At 40.5% G+C, this 22,944-nt stretch overlaps 1 protein-coding gene across 6 annotated transcripts in view; it reads right to left on the reverse strand.

Moving 5' to 3' along the window:
- ANK3 (ankyrin 3) overlaps positions 1-22,944 on the reverse strand; it is a 749,200-nt gene that overhangs the window by 124,255 nt on the left and 602,001 nt on the right. For 4 of the 6 annotated variants that reach the window (XM_061405045.1, XM_061405044.1, XM_061405048.1 and 1 more), the window contains 2 exons: positions 18,511-18,583; positions 18,285-18,347 (listed from right to left, as the gene is read on the reverse strand). In XM_061405045.1, coding sequence (XP_061261029.1) covers positions 18,285-18,347; positions 18,511-18,583 — 136 coding nt within the window. The remainder of the gene's footprint in view (positions 1-18,284; positions 18,348-18,510; positions 18,584-22,944) is intronic. The other 2 variants (XM_061405049.1, XM_061405050.1) reach the window with 1 other exon arrangement.

Raw genomic sequence — 22,944 nt, forward strand, 5'->3', positions numbered from 1 at the left:
TAACATTTAACTGGCTTGCTTCTTGAAAGAGAAGGAAGAGAAGAAATCAAACAACAAGGCAGGAAGAAGGGGATGCTCATTATTAGCATGGTACTTCTGGTTGCTTCCCAATGTTCTAAAGCGGTGGGTCTAACCTGGGGGATGCTCTCGAATCACCTGAAAACTTGCATTTCTGACAAGTTCCCAAGTGAATCTGATGCTGCTGGTCTGGGGAACACACTTTGAGAACAACTGATCTAAAGGATCCTAATAAATAAATGCCAGCGATGTAACGGCAGTACTGATCATAGAGCATTCAATGACTGTTTTCCTATTACTAGCATAATTAAAATATCAGCTTCAGCAAGTGAATTCAAGGAATGAGTGCGGTGTTTCTCAAATTTCAAGGGATACATTTTATCAAGTGTGGTGTTTCTCAAATTTCATGGAACCGTGTGAAAATGCAGATGCTGATTCCATAGGTCTGGCACAGGCCCTGAGATTCTGCATGAACAACAAGCCCCCAGGCGACCTGCACCCCAGTCTGAGTGGTGAGACAGTGGAACGCTGGGCAACGGCCTATGTCAGGAGGAAAGCCAACTATGCCTTTGAGGCATTTAGTCTCTAGCAATGCAGATAAGGCCAAGGTAAAAACAAGGACACAAACCCTGTGCTCCTCTTGCTGGCTTACAAAGATTGACTGCTTTGCATGTCCTACACACTGTGCTCCAATGTCTCACTTAATCCTCAGCCCTATGAAGCAGGTACTATTGTTTCCAGTTTATAGATGAAAAAACAGATTCAGAGTTACTATTCAAAACTCACACATTTAATTAGTGGTGGAATGTGGATTAGAACCCACAAGGTCAGGTTGCAAAGCCCAGGTACTTCTCCACTGCACCACCAGGAGAGAAGATGTGTGAAAGGCATTACAAATGCCTTTGTGCTATTACAAATGCCTTCCTCTGTGCTATCACAGGAGCACAGAGGAAGACGGTAGCGCACTGGACTGTAGATCTGGTAGATGCTGAATGGAGGGTGTGTGAGTAAAGGCAGGAAGAGAAGGGCGGAAGCTGAAGTGGGCTATCCCAGGCCACAGGATACGCCTAGCGGGACAGAATGCTGGGGACTGACAGCAGCTGGCTTTACTAAAGTCACAGGCAACTGAGTTGTAGGAAATGGGTTGGTTGGGTTAGATTTTTAGGGTCCTTGAAATTGATTATAGACTACCAATTGTCATCCAAGTGACAAGCAACATAAACTCATCAGTGGGTGACAATGCAATGTCAACCCCCATTGCTTTGTTGTTGCTGTTTTAAACTGAAGCCCTAAATGCTCCAAGCTCTCCCTCTTCCTCTAGTATGCTCCCGGCCTAATTCTAATCCTATAGCAGGAAGAATACAGACAGTCGTATCCATCTGATAAAAAAAAAAAAAAAAGAGGGACTGCCATTTATCGAGCTCCTATTTTATGTTCATCACTGCTTTAAATGTTTTATGGATATGTTACTTCTTTTCATCTTTCCAGAAATTCCACAGTATTATTAACCCCTTCAGAGACAAATAAAAACAGGTAAGACACAGCCCATTTTATGCTTTTGAAGATTCAAATAAGGGGCATAAATACCCAGGTAATTTTAAAGAGAAAATCTTTTCCATCCATTCAAAACCTTATAATAGGATGTCCACCTCCCCTAATGTTTAGACAGTACATTTTCATCATGAAGGATCCAAATGACTCTGTTTGATCACGGTTTTCCCTCAACCTCCCAATATTTGCATTCTCAAAAAGCAGAGAAGCTGGAGTACGAAGGAAGAGGAATATGATAATATGAGGACACTGATCCAAGACTCTTCCATAAGCCTCTATCCTTCTCCATCAAAGGGAAGACAGACTGAAAATCACAATCACAGAAAACTAACCAACCTAATCACATGGACCACAGCCTTGCCTAACTCAACGAAACTATGAGTCATGCCATGGAGCGCCACCCAAGGTGGATGGGTCATGGTGGAGAGTTCTGACAAAATGTGGTCCACTGAAGAAGGGAATGGCAAACCACTTAAGTGTTCTTGCCTTAAGAACACCATGAACAGTATGAAAAGGCAAAAAGATAGGGCACTGAAAGATGAACTCCCCAGGTTGGTAGGTGCCCAATATGCTGCTGGAGATCAGTGGAGAAATAACTCCAGAAAGAATGAAGGGATGGAGCCAAAGCAAAAACAATACCCAGTTGTGGATGTGACTGGTGATAGAAGCAAGGTCCGATGCTATAAACAGCAATATTGCATAGGAACCTGGAATGTCAGGTCCATGAATCAAGGCAAATTGGAAGTGGTCAAACAGGAGATGGCAAGAGTGAATGTCAGCATTTTAGGAATCAGCAAATTAAAATGTGGTCAAACAGGAGATGGCAAGAGTGAATGTCAGCATTTTAGGAATCAGCAAATTAAAATGGACTGGAATGGATGAATTTAACTCAGATGACCATTATATCTACTACTGTGGGCAAGAATCCCTCAGAAGAAATGGAGTAGCCATCATAGTCAACAAAAGAGTCTGAAATGCAGTACTGGGATGCAATCTCAAAAATGACACAATGATCTCTGTTCGTTTCCAAGACAAACCATTTAATATCAGGGTAATCCTAGTCTGTGCCCTGACCAGTAATGCTAAAGAAGCTGAAGTTGAACAGTTCTATGAAGACCTACAAGACCTTCTAGAACTAACACCCAGAAAAGACGTTCTTTTCATTATGGGGGACTGGAATGCAAAAGTAGGAAGTCAAGAAATGTCAGGAGTAACAGGCAAATTTGGCCTTGTAGTACAGAATGAAGCAGGGCAAAGGCTAATGGAGTTCTGCCAAGAGAACACACTGGTCATAACAAACACCCTCTTCCAACAACACAAGAGACGACTCTACACATGGACATCACCAGACGGTCAACACCAAAATCAGACTGATATATTCTTTGCAGCCAAAGATGGAAAAGCTCTATACAGTCAGGAAAAACAAGACCAGGAGCTGACTGTGGCTCAGACCATGAACTCCTTATTGCTAAATTCAGACTTAAATTGAAGAAAGTAGGGAAACCACTAGACCATTCAAGTATGACCTAAATCAAATCCCTAATGATTATACAGTGGAAGTGAGAAATAGATTTAAGGGACTAAATCTGATAGACAGAGTATCTGAAGAACTATGGACAGAGGTTCTTGACATTGTAGAGAAGACAGGGAGCAAGACCATCCCCAAGAAAAAGAAATGTGAAAAGGCAAAATGGCTACCTGGGGAGGCCTTACAAATAGTTCTGAAAAGAAGAAGAGAAGCAAAAAGCAAAGGAGAAAAGGAAAGATATACCCATTTGAATGCAGAGTTCCAAAGAACAGCAAGGAGAGATAAGAAAGCCTTCCTCAGTGATCAGTGCAAAGAAATAGAGGAAAACAACAGAATGGGAAAGCCTAGAGATCTCTTCAAGAAAATTAGAGATACCAAGGAAACATATGCAAAGATGGGCTTGATAAATGACAGAAATGGTATGGATCTAACAGAAGCAGAAGATATTAAGAAGAGGTGGCAAGAATACACAGAAGAGCTGGACAAAAAAGATCTTCACGACCAAGATAATCACGATGGTATGATCACTCATCTAGAGCCAGACATCCTGGAATGAGAAGTCAAGTGGGCCTTAGGAAGCATCACTACAAACAAAGCTAGTGGAGGTGATGGAATTCCAGTTGAGCTATTTCAAATCCTAAAAGTTGATGCTGTGAATGTGCTGCACTCAATATAACAGCAAATTTGGAAAACTCAGCAGTGGCCACAGGACTGGAAAAGGTCAGTTTTTACTCCAATCCCTAAGAAAGGCAATGCCAAAGAATGCTCAAATTACCACACAATTGCACTCATCTCACATGCTAGTAAAGTAATGCTCAAAATTCTCCAAGCCAGGCTTCAACAGTACAGGAACTGTGAACTTTCAGATGTTCAAGTTGCATTTAGAAAAGGCAGAGGAACCAGAGATCAAATTACTAACATCCATTGCATCATCAAAAAAGCAAGAGAGTTCCAGAAAAACATCTACTTCTGTTTTATTGACTATGTCAAAGCCTTTGACTGTGTGGATCACAACAAACTGTGGAAGATTCTGAAAGAGAGGGGAATACCAGACCACCTGACCTGCCTCTTGAGAAATCTGTATTCAGGTTAAGAAGCAACAGTTAGAACTGGACATGGAACAACAGACTGGTTCCAAACAGGAAAAGGAGTAAGTCAAGGTTGTATATTATTACTGTGCTTATTTAACTCATGTGCAGAGTACATCATGAGATACACTGGGCTGGATGAAGCACAAGCTGGAATCAATATTGCCGGGAGAAATATCAATAACCTCAGATATGCAAATGACACCACCCTTATGTTAGAAAGTGAAGAAGAACTTAAGAGCCTCTTGATGAAAGTGGAAGAGGAGAGTGAATAAGTTGGCTTAAAGCTCAACATTCAGAAAATAGATCATGGCACCCAGCCCCATCACTTCATGGCAAACAGGTGGAGAAACAGTGGAAACAGTGGCAGACCTTATTTTCTTGGGCTCCAAAATCACAGCACATGGTGACTGCAGCCATGAAATTAAAAGACGCTTACTCCTTGGGAGAAAAGTTATGGCCAACCTAGACAGCATATTAAAAAGCAGAGACGTTACTTTGCCAAGAAAGGTCCATCCATAGTCAAGGCTGTGGTTTTTCCAGTAGTCACGTATGGATGTGAGAGTTGGACTACAAAGAAAGCTGAGCGCCGAAGAATTGATACTTTTGAACTGTGGTGTTGGAGAAGACTATTGAGAGTCCCTTGGACTGCAAGGATATAAGCAGTCCATCCTAAAGGAAATCAGTCCTGAATATTCATTGGAAAGACTATGTTGAAGCTGAAACTCCAATACTTTGGCCTCCTAATGCAAAGAGCTGACTCATTGGAAAAGACCCTGATGCTGGGAAAGATTGAAGGTAGGAGGAGAAGGGGACGACAGAGGATGTGATGGTTGGATGGCATCAGTGACTCAATGGACATGAGTTTGAGTAAACTCCAGGAGTTGGTGATGGACAGGGAGGCCTGGCGTGCTGCAGTCCATGGGGTTGCAAAGAGTTAGTCACAACTGAGCGACTGAATTGAACTGAACTGAACTGATCCACTCAAAGTGAAGTGAAAATCACTCAAGTCATGTCTGACTCTTTGCAACCCCATGGACTCTTCAGTCCATGGAATTCTCCAGGCCAGAACACTGGAGTAGGTAGCTGTTCCCTTCAAACTCTAGTTCTAAAAGTGTAATTCTGAGACTCACATAATAAATAAGTGCAAAGTTAGATTTCAGATCAGTGTGCATCTCATCTTTCATTTTGCAGTCTGGAGGAAGAGCTTGTATTAAGCAAGGATTCCTGTGCATTTCCTTCTCAAAAGGCGTGAGATCAATGGGGCAAGTTCAGACACTGTTAGATGAGCCAGGGTGACATGGGTCGTCTTAAGAAGCGTGTGTCATTTTAAAGGATGAGTGTACCTCTCACGGGAGGGCCACCTGCTACCTTTTTCTTTCTTTCCCTAACTCCAGGTGCTGGTAAGATCCTGACTTCATACCTGGCCACAAAGGAACTGGGCTTAATGGCAAAGTTTGCACATCTCTTAAGCAATGACAAGAACAGGTCGCGTCATGGCACAAAACAAATGACTTTTCTATTCAGGCTGATTTTTTTTAAGTACAAAGTCAGTGTGACTCTCTGCTCTTACACGTTATTCTGTTCTTTGTGGCTAGATGTACCTCTTTCTAAAAACTATTGCAGTTTACTATTCCTTAATCCAAGTGAGATACAGTTTCCAAAGTAAGGACCCATGACTCAGTGTTGGACGCTTCCCAGATGGAGCAATGAAAAACATCCCCTGTGATCTTGGTTGGGTTAATAAACAAACCCATCCCAGAAAGGAAAAAGAATTCTGTGTCCTTCCTGTGAAGATCTAGAAAAAGACAATGCTGGGGCAGACACTATAATTTTTTCCTATTTTTATCAATACTCCTTAAGCCTAGTCCAGAAATTACTGTCAGTCACCTGAGGATGATGAGATGTTACAATGGAGACTAAAGAATAGAGACAGGATGCAGGTAGAGAGGAGTACAGGGTTACACTGATCTTATTAGCTAACATCTAATGCCACTTTTAAATAAGACCAGACAATGACTAGCTGCAAAGTAATACTGTGAAATCAGACACTAAAATGGTTCTTACTTACGGAGAAATTACATTGCTAAATTCAAGGTGGCTGTGTCACGCCAGTAAGTCCCTTCTGTTCGTTCTTTCTTAGCAATAAGTTTAGACTCAGCCCCACATCCAGACCTCATTGATCTTGGCTCTTCATTATGTGTGTATATAAGAACTGTGTGTGCAAAGCACCAGAAGATGACCACTACCCTCAGGTATAAAGCAGTATAAGCATCATGTCTACTTGTGGGCTTGAATCTGGTCTCTCCTTCTCTGACACCTAAACTGCTTTTCACTGTGCAGAGCAGCAAACACCAGTTATTGATCTGTGTTCTATCTCTGACCTCTACCTAAAAGGTGTATACATACAAGGGAAAGACAGCCTCGGTCAGTTCTCAGCCTCAGTGTGCTTCTGGCCCCGGTGCTTGGACCACCTCTTGCCATGTGTAACATCTTCCTGTTCTCCAACCCCCTCCTTCCCGGCCCTCTGCCACCACGCTGCCATTCCCTGGCCAAGCATTCTCCGTGCTGACTTTCCCATGTCACCCTCCACTTCTGGTTCTCTCTGTAGTAAGAGTCCAATTTGGGGGATGGGGGCAGAGGTGGTCACATGAGGACCCACTTTCCCATGAAGAAGCTCAGACTTCCCAGGTAGATGAGCAGAGACTAAAAGAAGTGGGAGTGGGAAGGAATCATATTCAAAATTACAACTTGTTTTGAGTGAATGAAAAGACCACCTATTGTACTTAATCAATAAACATTCTAATTCCCTGTCAGCTCTTAACTGACCCCTGTTCCCATTCATGCCATAGACTGCTCCGGCTGCGCATCTGTCATAGCTTTTAGGGGGGAAAAAAAAAACTATATGAGAACTACTTATTCTGGGTCTGTATCCATATTATGAACATGGCAGCTGCTGTGGTCATCAGGGATTCCCAAATTGCCTGTGCTCATCTAACTGGACCGTCCCAGGGAAGTTTCTCCATGGACGCATCCACTAGAGCTCACTCTTCTGGTTTTCTCCCTCTGTTGTTCACCACTACCTCTGGCATTCCTCTTCCTCTCAAATATCAGTGTGCCCAGAGTTTTCCATTCCTGCCTGTGCCCTGTCCTGGGATCCTCAGCCAGGTCAGTGCCCAGCTCCCCTGCCTCATGCTGAAGTCTTCTGTGAGCTCTTCCGGTCTCTGATGCTTTGACCCTGAACTTAGAACACTTCTTTCCAGTCCCCTCCCTTCTCCTCAACCCCCAAACTTCTGCTTGTTCACATTCTGTCTGTTCCATAAAATTCATCCTTCTTGAGGCCTCCAGTCATCTCCCCTTCTTTTGAATTTTCTTGTTATTTTCATATATTCTCTTACAGCATCTCACTGAAAGTGAAAAAAAAAACCTAAATTCAAATTACAGTTTCATTGGCTATGTGAACCTGAACAAGTATTTTGAACCCCTTTAGGCTCGGATTCCTCAATGCAAGTGAGGGCTAATAAAACTTAAGATTAGGGCTTTGAATTAGGACTAAATGTAAACTAGGAGTAAGAATAGTTCCAAAACGGCTCTCAACTACTTTGAGAAGATTAAGTAAGATAAAGTGCCTTGTAACTAACATTCATGGAGATGTCTGGGTTAACCTTTATCAGTTCAGTTCAGTCGCATCTGACTCTTTGTGACCCCATGGACTGCAGCACGCCAGGCCTCCCTGTCCATCAACAACTCCCAGAGCTTACTCAAACTCATGCCCATTGAATCGGTGATGTCATCCAACCATTTCATCCTCTGTCTTCCCCTTCTCCCGCCTTTAATCGTTCCCGGCATCAGGGTCTTTTCAAATGTTAGTTCTTCACATCACGTGGCCAAAGTACTGGAGTTTCAGCTTCAGCATTAGTCTTTCCAAAGAATATTCAGGACTGATTTCCTTTAGGATGGACTGGTTGGATCTCCTTGCAGTCCAAGGGACTCTCAAAGAGTCTTTTCCAATACCAAAGTTCAAAAGCATCAATTCTTTGGTGCTCAGCTTTCTTTATAGTTCAAATCTCACATCCATACATGACCACTGGAAAAACCATAGCTTTGACTAGATGGGCCTTGTTGGAAAAGTAATGTCTCTGCTTTTTAATATGCTGTCTAGGTTGGTTATAACTTTCCTTCTAAGGAGCAAGCATCTTTTAAAAATTTCATGGCTGTAGTCACCATCTGCAGTGATTTTGGAGCCCCCCAAAATAAAGTCTGTCACTGTTTCCACTGTTTCTCCACCTATTTGCCATGAAGTGATGGGACTGGATGCCATGATCTTAGTTTTCTGACTGTTGAATTTTAAGCCAAGTTTTTCACTCTCCTCTTTCACTTTCATCAAGAGGCTCTTTAGCTCTTCTTTGCTCTCTGCCATAAGGGTGGTGTCATCTGCATATCTGAGGTTATTGATATTTCTCTTGGCAATCTTGATTCCAGTTTCTGCTTCATCCAGCCAAGGATTTCTCATGATGTACTCAGCATATAAGTTAAATAAGCAGGGTGACAATATACAGCCTTGACTTACTCCTTTCCCAATTTGGAACCAGTCTGTTGTTCCATGTCCAGTTCTAACTGTTGCTTCCTGACCTGCATACAGACGTCTCAGGAGGCAGGTCAGGTGGTCTGGTATTCCCATCTCTTTCAAAATTTTCCACAGTTTGTTGTGGTCCACACAGTCAAAGGCTTTGGTATAGTCAATAAAGCAGAAGTAGATGTTTTTATGGAACTCTTTTGCTTTTTTGATGATCCATTGGATGTTGGCAATTTGATCTCTGGTTCCTCTGCCTTTTCTAAATGCATCTTGAACATCTGGAAGTTCACAGTTCACGTACTGTCGAAGCCTGGCTTGGAGAATTTTGAGCATTACTTTGCTAGCGTGTGAGATGAGTGCAATTGTGCAGTAGTTTGAGCATTCCTTGGCATTGTCTTTCTTTGGGACTGGAATAAAAACTGACCTTTTCCTGTCCTGTGACCACTGCTGAGTTTTCCAAATTTGCTGGCATATTGAGTACAGCACATTCACAGCATCATCTTTTAGGATTTGAAATAGCTCTCTGTGCTAACCTTTATGGTGAAGTGAAGTCACTCAGTCGTATCCGACTCTTTGTGACCCCATGGACTGTAGCCTACCAGGCTTCTCTTTCCAGGCAAGACTACTGGAGTGGGTTGTCATTTCCTTTTCCAGGGGATCTTCCCGACCCAGGGATGGAACCCAGGTCTCCTGCATTGTAGACAGATGCTTTTACCCTCTGAGCCACCAGAGAAGCCCATTATCTCATTTACAACCTACAATAATCCAATTGTTTTAGGACGCTTATCTAAATGACCTGGATGTTAGAGGTTAGAATCTGGGATTCCACTATAAGCCCCTGCACTGATTTGTGTGACCTTGACCAAGGTCTTTAACCTTGCTGGAACTTATTTTCACATCTATAAAATGGGGATACCAATGGCTCTAAATTAGAGGGTCACTGTGAGGCTTAAACAACATAGTACATGAAGTGTATGGTGCTTAATGCCTAGAACATAGAAAGGGCTCAATAAATGGTAAGTACCTTGTGTGTGTCATTGGGAGCTTTCATTTATATCGACTCCTAGGTGGGGACGAGGTGGGGTGGAGAAGGACAGAGACGCAGGTAAATGTGTGGCAGCAGCCCCCTGCGTGAGGACTCCTGTGTATGTGTCCTAAGTGCTCAGATAGTGATACAGACAGCTCTGCTTCCATGGCGAGAACAGCCTACTTTGGAAGAACATAAAATTAACCCCAAGTTGGCAAATGACAGTCTGGGCAAAATCCAGTCCCCTGCCTGTTTTTGTAAATCAAGTTTTATTGGCCACATCCCTGCTCATTTGTTCTGTTAGCTATTGGGGCTACCATGGCAGAGTTGAACAGTTAGGACACAGACCATGCGGCCTGAAAAATTGAAAATATTAACTGTTGGCCCTTGCCAGAAAAAGCTTGCTTTTCTGAAACTGATGACTAATATATTGAGAGGAGTATTAGGAAGAAATCAAAAAGTGTGATTGAGAGAATGCAAAAGAGGAACCAGGGGCGATATTTACACAGGATTCACTGACCACGGAAAGGCTGTGAGTTTTACTCTAAGTACATTGTAAAGCCTTGGGAAGTTTTTATTTTACTGTTGTATTTGTACTAGTTTGAGGGTGTATGTGTATTATTTAGAAGATGTGGCTACTTTTATTTTGAAATACAGCAACTGGACAAATGAGTACACGACATGCAACATACATTTGAACAGACTGTTATAAAATAAACACCACAGAGGTTAAGACATAGAACATCAGCACCTCAGAAGCCACCGCCCACATTCTTATCCCATCACAGCCTCCTCCTGCCTCCTTCTGCTGTTATTATAGCTCTCTTTACATTATTTTCCTGGTTTTTTGTAGCCTCACTCTCTAATTTTATAATCCTAGTTTAGTGCTACCTGGTGGTGAAGAATTCTATTATCTTTGCATAAGCTACAACTTAGCAGCTAAAATCCTAGGTTTATACCCTACAGAAATATACATATATGTATATGTATCAGGAAACATATATAAGATTTATAGCAGCTTTGTTTGCAACAACCCCACACTGGAGACAACCCATGCTTCCATCCACAGGAGAATGGATAACTGAATTATGATCCAGGCATATGGAATAATATATAGAAATGAAAACAAATGAACTACCGTTATATACAACAATATGAATGAATCTTTAAAACCTAGCTATGAGCTTCAGAGATCAAACCAGTCAATCCTAAAGGAAATCAACCCTGAATATTCATTGGAAGGACTGATGTTGAAGCTCCAATACTTTGGCTACCTGATGTGAAGAGCCGACTCACTGGAAAAGACCCTGATGCTGGGAAAGGTTGAGGGCAGGAGGAGAAGCGGGTGACAGAGGATGAGATAGTTGGATGGCATCACTGACTCAATGGACATGAGTGTGAACAAATTCCAGAAGACAGTGAAGGACAGGGAAGCCATGGGGTCACAAAGAGTTGCACACAACTTAGCGACTGAATAACTAATGAGCTTTGGAGGGTTTGAAGCTGGGGAATGGAATAACATGATCCAATTTACATTTTAAAACATTGCTGAGGATGCTGTATAGAAAACTGAGTCTATGGGGAAAGTGCAGAAGTGGAGACTTGCAAGGAGGCTTCTGCAATATTCCATGGGCGGCATGTCAGCGGGTGGATTAGAGTGGTGGCGGCGGGAAGTGGAGGGATGCGGGATGTATTCTGGAAGCAGAATGGATAGATTCACTGATGGACTGGATGTAAGTATAAGAAAGGGAGATTGCACAGAACCACAGGTTTTAGCTTGGGTGATGGAGTTGTTTACTGACCTGGAGGAGGGTGGGAAGAAACCCTGTTTGCAGGGTATGTTTAGGGCAAGCTGAGACATCTGTGAGAGTCTGATAGACATGTCAAGTACATGTAGAGTAAGTGGTCAGTGTGGATGAAGATCGCTGCTGCTGCTGCTAAGTCGCTTCAGTCGTGTCCGACTCTGTGCGACCCCAAAGATGGCAGCCAACCAGGCTCCCCCATCCCTGGGATTCTCCAGGCAAGAACACTGGAGTGGGTTACCATTTCCTTCTCCAATGCATGAAAGTGAAAAGTCAAAGTGAAGTCGCTCAGTCGTGTCCGACCCTCAGCGACCCCATGGACTGCAGCCTACCAGGCTCCTCCGTCCATGGGATTTTCCAGGCAAGAGTACTGGAGTGGGATGCCATTGCCTTCTCCGATGAAGATCACTAAACAATTCCAATTCCAAAGACAGGCTACCAAAGACAGAATGGACTCTGTCTGAGAATCAAGACTTCTGTCTCAGCCCATAAGTCTTTTCCTTTAGCTGGAAATTCTTTTAAATTCATGAACTATCCTTTGAGCTGTAGGTACCTCTTAGGAGAGTCATTATAAAGATGTTTACTGATTCACTATGTAGCCTAGGGCTGTCTCAGTGAGAAGGGGTATAATGGCTGGAACAGGGAGCACAGGAGGCAAATTTTCTTCATCTTGCCTGTTCTCAGAAACTTATATGCAACTATCCTTTCTTTGAGTCTCCTCTGTTTGGTTGCAGCTCTGCAAACACATACTGAAGAGCTTTTTTGTTCCAGGCCCTGTACTAGGTTCTAGAGAGACAACAGAGACTAAGATTAGGTCCTGCGTCTGGTATTTCATTTTGACTTTATTGCTGAGCATGCTTGTTAAGTCACTTGAGGTGTGTCTGACTCTTTGCAACTCTATTGACCACAGCCTGCCAGGCTCCTCTGTCCATGGGATTTTCTAGGCAAGAATACTGGAGTGGGTTGCCATGCCAGAGTAGCATGCAATTATGTACTATCTGTTTGAAAGGTCAGTTGTAAGCAGAGAAATATCAGGCAAGAAGTTAGATGTTATGATTTTACAGGTATTTATAAAATGGTAAGATTTCACGTGAAGGGCAGTCTCTGCATAGCAACCAGGACTCCCTTGGACCCCCTGGAGGCAAACTAATCTTCAAGGCTTCTTTCCAGGTCTGTAAAGCTAAAAACATGAGAGTTTTACTTATTTATTAGGATGACTAGGAGATCAGGATAGTCCAAAGCACTTGGTGAGAAGAGGGGCTATAAGGCATCTCCCCCAGTATCTGGCTTTGTGTTTCCCAAAATAATTTCTCCAACTTTTTTGAGTTTCAGATTGTGCCAAATGAAATTCTACTTTTTCTCCCCTGATTAAAAATACTTGGATATGTTTGCTAAAACTACTTGCTTGGAGTTCTTAAAATCCATTCTACATTGTGTTTATAGCTATTTTATGTGAATGTGAATCTTGGTCTTTTGCCAAGATGATCAGAGGACTATCTCTTGTAGTTTCATTGGATCTTTAAAAAAGAATGATTATTACTTTGTGACAATTTTCAATTTGTTTCTTTTCCTAAGCACACATTTTTTCGAAGCTCAAAAAAAATTCAATTTTGGGTTCTAATGTAAGAACACAGCTCATGTTACTGTAGTTATGAAAGAGATGACCTAATGCCACACTGTCGGACGTGTCTTCTTGTCCCACTCTGTCACTAACCTGGTTGGGCAAGTCACACAACATTTATTTGGGCTTTATTTCTCATCAGTATAATGAAGAGCTTGGGCTATAGGATACTGATCTGCTGTTTTAGTTCTTTGAAATTTGTGGTTTGCTTCCATTAGGCACTGGTTTTGATGCAAAAGTGAGCCGATTACGACTCTCTCAGATTATCAGATGAAACATCAGTGCTTTATTATATCTCAAAGCTACACCTGTCTGACAGTTATTTTTATTTTTTTAGACTTTTAAAAATGTTTTTATAAATAACGTATCCAAAGATTTTGACTCATCACACAAAGAAACAATCTCATTCTTCCAAAAAAATATATATATATATATATAATATATACACACACATAGAGATTTTTATGAGTTTACATTCTGAGAGGCTCAAGCCTGATATCAAGCCTTTAGATTTCTACTGCTTCAATTCCAAAGGACCAGTTGATAGCAGTTTTAGTACACAAAACTTTTTTCCTGGGTCAGACAGATTTATTCTGCTTCATGAATCCCTTCTTTGCTCCTTGAGGGATCTGGAATCTGGTTTCCAGATTTTGGGATTTCCTTTAATAGGAAACGTCATAAAAACCTGGTAGGCTGTGGTATTCCTATCTGACAGTTATTTCTTAGCATTTTCTTTTAATATTTTAGTATCTACGTTTGATCCTGAAAGAGCTTCTGCAGTCTTATCTGAGTTGGAACTAACTGGGGATTAAATAATTCTTCCGAGCAAGAGTTGCCTCACCCAGTTGTCTCAGAAACCTGTTCAGTGGAGTCCTATTTCACAGAGCTGCCTTTTGGGGTTTTACTTTCCATGGCTCCACTCCAGTTCTCATTATGTCCCATCTGCAGTTCTTTAGATTTATTGCTATAACCCAACCCACTAGAATTTTGCAAGCTAAAATAACATGATTATACATTCTTAAAAATTGACAAAATACATTTTCCAGGAATTTGCAATGTAAAATCACTGTTGAATCAAAGCCCATGGTGACTCTTGGGAGCAGGACTGAAACTAGAAGACAACTTGAACCTTAATCTCAATTTTCTTCTTTTATTCCTCTCCCTCCTTTCCTTTCCTTCTTTCCCTTCTCCTTCTTCCCTCCCTCTCTCTTCTGTCTTTTTAATGACAAACTGAATTGCAAAACTTAAAACTCTAAGTGGTACTAGAATCAACATTAATTTTGCATGTATATTAATTTTATATGCATGTAACATATTTTTTGGGCTCCAAAATCACTGCAGATGGTGACTGCAGCCATGAATTTAAAAGACGCTTACTCCTTGGAAGGAAAGTTATGACCAACCTAGATAGCATATTTTAAAGCAGAGACATTACTTTGCCAACAAAGGTTCGTCTAGTCAAGGCTATGGTTTTTGCAGTGGTCATGTATGGATGTGAGAGTTGGACTGTGAAGAAGGCTGAGCGCCGAAGAACTGATGCTTTTGAACTGTGGTGTTGGAGAAGACTCTTGAGAGTCCCTTGGACTGCAAGGAGATCCAACCAGTCCATTCTGAAGGAGATCAGCCCTGGGATTTCTTTGGAAGGAATGATGCTAAAGCTGAAACTCCACTACTTTGGCCACCTCATGCGAAGAGTTGACTTATTGGAAAAGACTCTGATGCTGGGAGGGATTGGGGGCAAGAGGAGAAGGGGATGACAGAGGATGAGATAGCTGGATGGCATCACTGACTCGATGGACATGAGTCTGGGTGAACTCCAGGAGTTGGTGATGGACAGGGAGGCCTGGCGTGCTATGATTCATGCGGTCGCAAAGAGTTGGACAAGACTGAGCGACTGAACTGAACTGAATGTATTTTCTGGGAAAGAAAAAAGTAGAGTATTAAGATGTCTGTGAATCAGTCTGGCCCTCCAAGTAGGTCTACTTACCCCTTACCATATAACACGTGGGCTTATCACCTGCCTTAAACATGTTGCTTTATCTCTGCTGTGCTGACACGTCAACCTTTGTTCTTACTCTGTAACCTGGCTCCATTGTTTCCTTAGGCCATTCACTAATAACATTTAGCCTTGTTTTTCTGAAAAAATTTTTTGAGAAATTAATCAACATTACTTTTTTTTTTTTTTAACTTAGACTAATTTCTCATCATGGGCCAAGGAAAGAGGATAAAGAGAAAGCAAAAATTAAAAAGAAAGGGGGAGAAAAAGAGACTACTTTTGGCACTGTTCCCTTAATATTCACTTGATTTTTATAATTTAGATCATAATTATATTTTCCCATGTTACAAACTCATTCTTCTTGAGAAAAACTGACAGCATATTTTGCTTATTATTTTTATTTGCTTTTAAAAGCTGTTGCTATTCTTAGCACCTGGGATACCTGAAGATCTTACTAATTCTCACATAGAGAGATTCACGATATGCTGTGGTTTCATGGAAATAAACATTTGTTTCCATTCAGAAGGGCTTAATGAAACCAGCAGCACCAAATCAGACTACAGTGGCAAAGCTCTGGCAAATCTACCAGACAAATGAGTCAGATGTAAATACTATCATTGCAGTTGTAGGGCTCCTTTTTGAATTAAACTTTCAAAATGATTTGTTGTAGGATTTGGAGTAAAATAGAAATGCCAGCGCATGCAGCAGAGAATAATCCAAGTATGTGAAAAAGGGCTAATGTGGTTTACTGGACCTCATGAAGGCAAAATTTAGGGACATTAGCTGACAGTAATATTAACAGGACTCAATTAAGTATAGATTATGACCTCAACAGTATTTTTATCTTCAATTATAGGTTTTTAGTATCTTCTATGGACAACACAAGAGCCCTGATAGACTCTGCTTTGATCAGACTGCACCTCGAATATGGTGTTCAGTTCTGGGCACCTCAGCTGGAGCTGGATACCGACACACTGAAATGTACATAGGAGACTGACCATGATGGTAAGAGAACAGAGGCGGGAAGTGCCAATAATATGACTGAAGGAAAAAACATGGACACGGAACATGAAAAGTGTTTTTAAATATCAGAAGGACTTTACAGGAATGAGGCAGCTTTTGCTCTAAATAGTGCCAAACTGATCAGAGCCTGGGTCACTGAGTTAAAGCCTGAATCAGTGACAAAGTGCTCCATAAAATGAAGAATTTTTAAAGCTGGAGTTGTTCACAGGAATAGGCAGACTGAGAACTGGGAAATCACATGCAGGCACCTGGGAAAAGGCTCTCCTAACAGAGGTAATTCCAGCACTAGGCGATGGTTGCTCAGATTGAATGACCTTTAACCAACCCCCTTTCAACATTAAATTCTATGCATTATGAAGTCAAGAGCCATTTGCTTCCAGCAGCCCCTGGACACATGCAAGGGCTGAAAGATGGATAAAATGAGAATGAAAATTTGCTTGTTCAAGTTCCCAAGCTGATATAAATCTAGAAGAAATAATTCTCATTTCTAGTTAAACAGCTAAGTGAATTATCTTTAAGAGATGCAAAATTTCTTTCTTTTTTTTTTTTTTTGAAATTAAGGTTTTCCACATGTATAAGGTTGTTATATAGTCCATTCAAACTTGGCCTCTCATCAGTGCAGCTCTTTGGGGATATTCTGTTGGAAATTAGCACATTTTTAGGTCTTTGATTGTCATATTATATTTCATAACAATTTTGTTCGCAAATGTACTTTTTATGTCCCATTTTGTGTGTGTATGCATCTCTGTGAGACCATCATTTTTCTTTTTGCTTCTGCACATGAGAAATCACTCTGACAATGCTGCAAAAGAAAGCATTGAAATATAATATGACAGTAAGGCATATTATTCATAGAGTCCTAAAGATGATACAAATATTATCCATTGGGGGATTAACAGGAGTAAATATACAGTTGATGGTTTACAGAAAAAGAAAAATGATGAGTAGATGCCTTTAACATTTATCAAAACAACATTTACAAACAATTAGACAGGTACTTTCAAGTCCCTAAATTACCAAGTCCCTAAACTCTCAAGACATTAGCATTCCTAGGAGGGCAGGCATGCACACTAGGAAGCCCCTGGTCACCAAAAAAGCTAACGTGACTTTGGATCAGGTAGGCTTTCCCACTACTTAGGTTTCCAATGAAAACTGGACAAACCAAAGAAGGAACCAATAATTCCAATAAAGGTAACCTAGAGGCAAACAGTAGCTGCGCTAAGACTGATCCAAAAGGAAAAAACATGAGAGATGACAAATGGAGAAGCAGAAAGACAGAACGTTGTTTGGGAGAGTCAATGATGCAGGAAAGAAACATAAATGTATATTCTACTCCAAGCAAACATTTCAGTAAAATGCCAACATCTGCCATCTTTATATTTATTCACTGTAAACATGTCAGTTTTTCAACGAACAATAAAGACATAATTTCATTAATGTATCTACATACCATGACCTGCTTAAATGCACTAATTTTTAAGCAAGGCAGGAAAACTAAAAGGTTCTTTTAAGCACATGAAGAATAGGTATAATCATCTATATTTTGTCTCTTTCATGAAATCAAGATTGAAAATTTATATTTTGAAAGCAAGTTTTTTCAGGTTGGCTTTTCATTATGAGTTCAGGATCAAAAGTGGCTTTGACTGCAAAGCTTAGAGGACATCCTAGAATGGGCATTTAAGCTCTTCCTCATAAACCTTCACTTACTTGTGAAAAAAAATTTTAGATATAAACCGATTTTCTTTTCTAGATTTTAAAATGTAAGCAATCAAAATATCACTTTTCTACTTAATAGCAACAAATAGAAAGAAAGTAATCCCGATAAGTAGTGACACTTGTATTTTCAAGCTGGAAAATGGGTTCAAGGGGAGGGCACTCAAAGAGACCAAAAGAAGACAGTGATATCAAATACATGTTGTTTAAATGATACATTAATTAACAGTCACAAGATAAAATGAAAAGTTAGTAACTCAGGGAAGGGTTATATTTCAAAGATAAGAAGTGGAAGATAAAGCTGGTAGTTAAATTTTATCACAATAAAAATTCACAAATACCTTCTTCAACATCTGAGATATATTCGCCATCACTGAGCATTTCAGGGGCGTTGGCTTTACGAACTGCATGATTTAAGTGAACAATGTAAGTGTGAAAAATGCATACTGTTGATACTACAATAAAACAATATTAATGCTTCTAAAAATATTTTTGCAATGAATTTCCTTCAGGAAACAAATACACAGTCACTCTTTGTTACTATAAACTCAAAGGAGGTTTTCATACCTTCATCATCAGACATATCAAGAACTTCGTTCATAGTTTCTGGAACATTCATTTTGTGCTTCTCTATGACAGTCTAGTAACAAAAAAAGCAGTCACTTTAGTATGAGTAAACAGCACATTTTACTGAGACTATTCATTTCTTCCTAAACTAATCTATAGGTTTACTCTCGGATTTATGTGTGGGATTGACGAATACCCTGAAGCTCCTGCATACAAAATAACATCAAAAATATCCCTTAGTAGCACTGAGGTCCTCATCATACACATGGCAGAGAATGAATACAAGGCGAAAGAATTCTAGTGGCAAAGCACATCAGCTTAAAAGATTTAGGTCCTGAATAAAGTTTTCTCAAAGGAAACGAGAGAGACGCTGCCTCTCTTAGTCTATTGCTACACTTTTTCATGGTCCGATGAACCTGCCACCCCACCCCATTTAAAAGTCCTAGCTGAAGATAAACCAGATGAAAGGCAAGAAATATGTCTTTGTTGCTTGTGCCAAGCCAGCCACTTCTTTTGTTTTGCCTCCTATGTGTATGTGTTAATTTCTAAAACAAAATATTAAGATTTTAATACATAACTTTTACAACTATGTGTTTGCAGAAAATGTTTTAGAGACAATGCATCTGCAGAATAATTTGAACATCTACAAAATCTTAACAATGGTATATTACAGAGCAAAGGCTTTACTGGATTTTTACTTGCTCTTTGATAACTTTTACCTAGATAGATTGTTTCTATCCAAAGGACACGGACAGTATTACTTGTTTGAAAATATGAATGACTTAATATGTTTTAGTTTTAAAATGAGTCCTCTTTTAATCTGAGCAAATGAAAGACCAGTAGTACAAGTCATGTTGAAATAAAGCATTACTTGGTATTTTTTCCAGCATGTAATACTGTAATTGAACATTTTAAAAAATGAGTATTTTGTATTAGAACAGTTTTAGATTTACACAAAAATTGTAAGGATAGTAGAGTTTTCACCCCATTTCCCTTATTATTAGCATATATTAGCATGGTATTTTTGTTGCAATTAATGAGTCAGTATTGATTTATTATTGTTAAGTCTATATTTTATTCCGATTTCCTTAGTTTTTGCCAAATATCCTTTTACTGGTCTAGCATCTCATCCAGGATACCATGTTCCCTTTAGTTGTCAATCTCCTTAGGCTCCTAGAGCTGTGACAGTTTCTCAGACTTTCCATGTTTTTAATGACCTTGACAGTTTCAGGGTGAACTGCTCAGGGATTCTGCAGAATGTCCCTAAACTGAGATTTTCTCATGTTTTTCTCATTGATTAGACTGGGGTTACATGTTTTTGGGGAGGAGTATCACCATGGTAAAATGCCATTTTCATCATATTACCTGAAGGGTATATACCATCAACATGGTTTACCAGTGGAGATGCACTTGGTCATCAGGCTGTTGATCAGTTTTCTTCATCACAGAGTTACTCTGCTTCCCTCACTCTCTGTACTGTTTGCTCTGGAGGGAAGTTCCTATTCTCAGATATACTTCAGCAGTGGGGAATCATGTTCTACCTCCTTGATGGTGAAGCATTTTCAGTAATTATTTGGAATTCTTTTGACTAAGACATTTGTCTTTCTTCTGTAGTTATTCATTTATCTGTATCAGTAAGAATGCACAGATACGTGTTTTACACTTTGCACCTGTACCTCAATTCTCTTATATTTCTTTTGCTCAAATTGTTCCAGCTCTGGCCACTGAATCTTTCAATGGATTCCTGTATCCCTTTAATATTAATACATCTCATCATTTTATACATGTGTATTTATTTATTTACTTATTTATATGGCAGTTGCTGGGGGGTGGGGATCCTTTATGGCACAAGAGGTTCCAGGCTCAGCTTGTATATTTCCTGCCCCAGCTCTAGATTTTTTTGTTACTTCTCTAAGGAGGCCTGGTTTCCTTTATCAGAGAATACTATTAGAAACCAACATCTGAGCGACTGAAGTGTTCTGATGGAAATTTTACACAATGCAATTTAAATAGCTTAATTTGTATGTCTTGTATATCCAGTTCTAGTTACTCAGTTTCCTATTCAGCCATGACTATAAAGTCATTAACTAAAATACCTTTCTCAGAATTTCCGTATTAAACATGGCACTCCTATCAAAGATGTAGTCTTTTTTTTTTTTTTTTTTGGGCCAAGCTGCACCACATATGAGGTCTTAGTTCTGTACCAGGGATAGAACCTGTGCTCCCCTGGCAGTGGAAGAGCAGAGTCTTGACCACTAGACCATCAGGGAAGTCCTGATGCAGTCTGATTTTTAAGGTTGCTGAAAAACTGATGTCTGCTTATGGGGACAGGGGCTGCTGGGGCTTCCACAGCTGACTGAACAAAGACCCGCCTGTGGTGGAGGCTGCTCTGTGTTTGCTTAGTTTAGGATCAGAGACCCCCACCCTGAATTGCTACAGTCCTGTCTGAGCTGGATGTAACTGCAAAGGGAAGGCTGAGAAGGCGGTATCTCGGCTTGAAATAAAGCCTTGATACTGCAACACTGGACTCGTCTCAGGGACTTGCGTAGACTCTTACAGTCACTGTGAAAGCTTCGTTTGGTGGAGGCTCATTCACTTCACCAGGCACTGACCCTCCTGTTAGCATGAGTCCTTTCTTTTCTCTCTGGCAGAAAATCACCTACCAAGTCAGCTAATGACGTTGTGTGAGCAATGGTACGACTACTGTGCACATTCTTTCACTAGGAACTGAAACCCTGGAACACGTTTCTCTCAGTACGTTTCCTGAGGCTGTAACTTCACTGTCTTGGTCTGTAACTTTATCTTCTCCTAAAGCTCTTTCGACATCAAAGAAACATTTTGAACTTTCCTAATGGGCTTTCCGGGTGGTGCTAGTGGTAAAGAACCTGCCTGTAATGCAGGAGACACAAAAAAAGATGCGGGTTTGATCCCTGGGTTAGGAAGATGCCCTGGAGGAGGAAATGGCAACCCACTCCCGTGTTCTTGCCTGGAGAATCCCATGGACGGAGGAGCCTGGCGGGCTACAGTCCATGGGGTCACAAGAGACAGACACGATTGAAGCGACTTAGCGCAGCACAGCAATGGATGAGAAAGTCACGGACATTTAATCAAGTAAGATTTATATTTTGAATCATTATACCATTTTCAGTCCTTTAACACTGAAATAGAAGTTTCATGTATTTATTGCAGGGGCTTCAAATCTTTTAAGCGTGGTGACATCTGGCCATTGTTTAATACCTGTGCTTCTCTCCTTTCCCACTCTAGGGAGAGTTACATGGCATATCTATAAAATTAAGGTTAATAAACATTATTATTTAAACTCTTTCCTTGAGAATTTAAGAAGAGATTTTAAGATAATGAAATAGTAAGAGTTCTATGAAAGAATAGGTAGGGATTTTTCAAACTGTCTTGAAGTTAGAAACGTGCCCTGGTTGACAACCCTTGCTCTAGGTGACCAAAGCTGCTGTTTTCTCTTTAGAAAACTATAGAATTTCTCTCTTGTGATCATCAGGCTGAACTTTTAGCTTTTAAAACCAAGTAACTCAACAAGCAGGAAGCTATGGAGTCCCTCGAGCCATGTTTCGTATGCAGCCCTGTGTATCCAGACTGAAGATGTGACCCGTGCCTTCATGTGGAAGGTGGTCTTTGAGAAAAAGAAGCACAGCTGATAATTCCAAGTGTTGCAGAGCCCTACTCTGACATTTTATGGATTCAGTCTGGGGCCTGTGTGTTGAGTCATGGAGTTAAGAATAACTCAAATAAGCCTCTGATATGGTGCAACACCTGGTCTGGATCCCAAAGTTACCAAATCCTGAAAGAGTTCAAAGAAATCAGGTGAGGTTCAAAAGAGATGACCTATCCTAGAGGCTGGCAGCTTGTAAAAATATGTGATGCAATAAGGCCTCCCGGTGAAGATTTAAGTTTTAATGCAACACCCGATTGTTCTTCCTACTTAAGCTCCAACAGGTGAATGGAAGAGGACCCAGCCTGGTGGGAAAAGTCAACTTGGATCCTATGGCTAATGTGTCTATAACAAAAATATTTTCACCATAACAACGATGACAATGGATACATTGTCATTTGTGAGTTAAAATATTTTAAAGAACCAACTTAGAGTTTTCATAGTTCTTACACTGCCAAAGAAAGGCTGTTAAAACATTTCTGCCTTCATCTCATTAAATAATTTTTATATCAAATTTAACAAAGAAACACAGTGAGCTTTCTATGGAACTAAAAACTCTACAGCTTTTTGAAAGCTGTCACTTTTTTAAAAGGTCTTTTTAGTGTTTTTAATTTTTCTAAATATCAGAAATGAGAGTTTTGCTTTGCTGACTGCCATCAACGAGGTAACAGCATCTGGAAACATGATACCTAGTCTCTGAGTGGAGGAACAAGTTTCTTCTCCTCACAGCCTGGGAAGATCTACAGTCCAAG

The sequence above is a fragment of the Bos javanicus genome, chromosome 28 (assembly GCF_032452875.1).
Source record: "Bos javanicus breed banteng chromosome 28, ARS-OSU_banteng_1.0, whole genome shotgun sequence".
Lineage (NCBI taxonomy): Eukaryota > Metazoa > Chordata > Mammalia > Artiodactyla > Bovidae > Bos > Bos javanicus.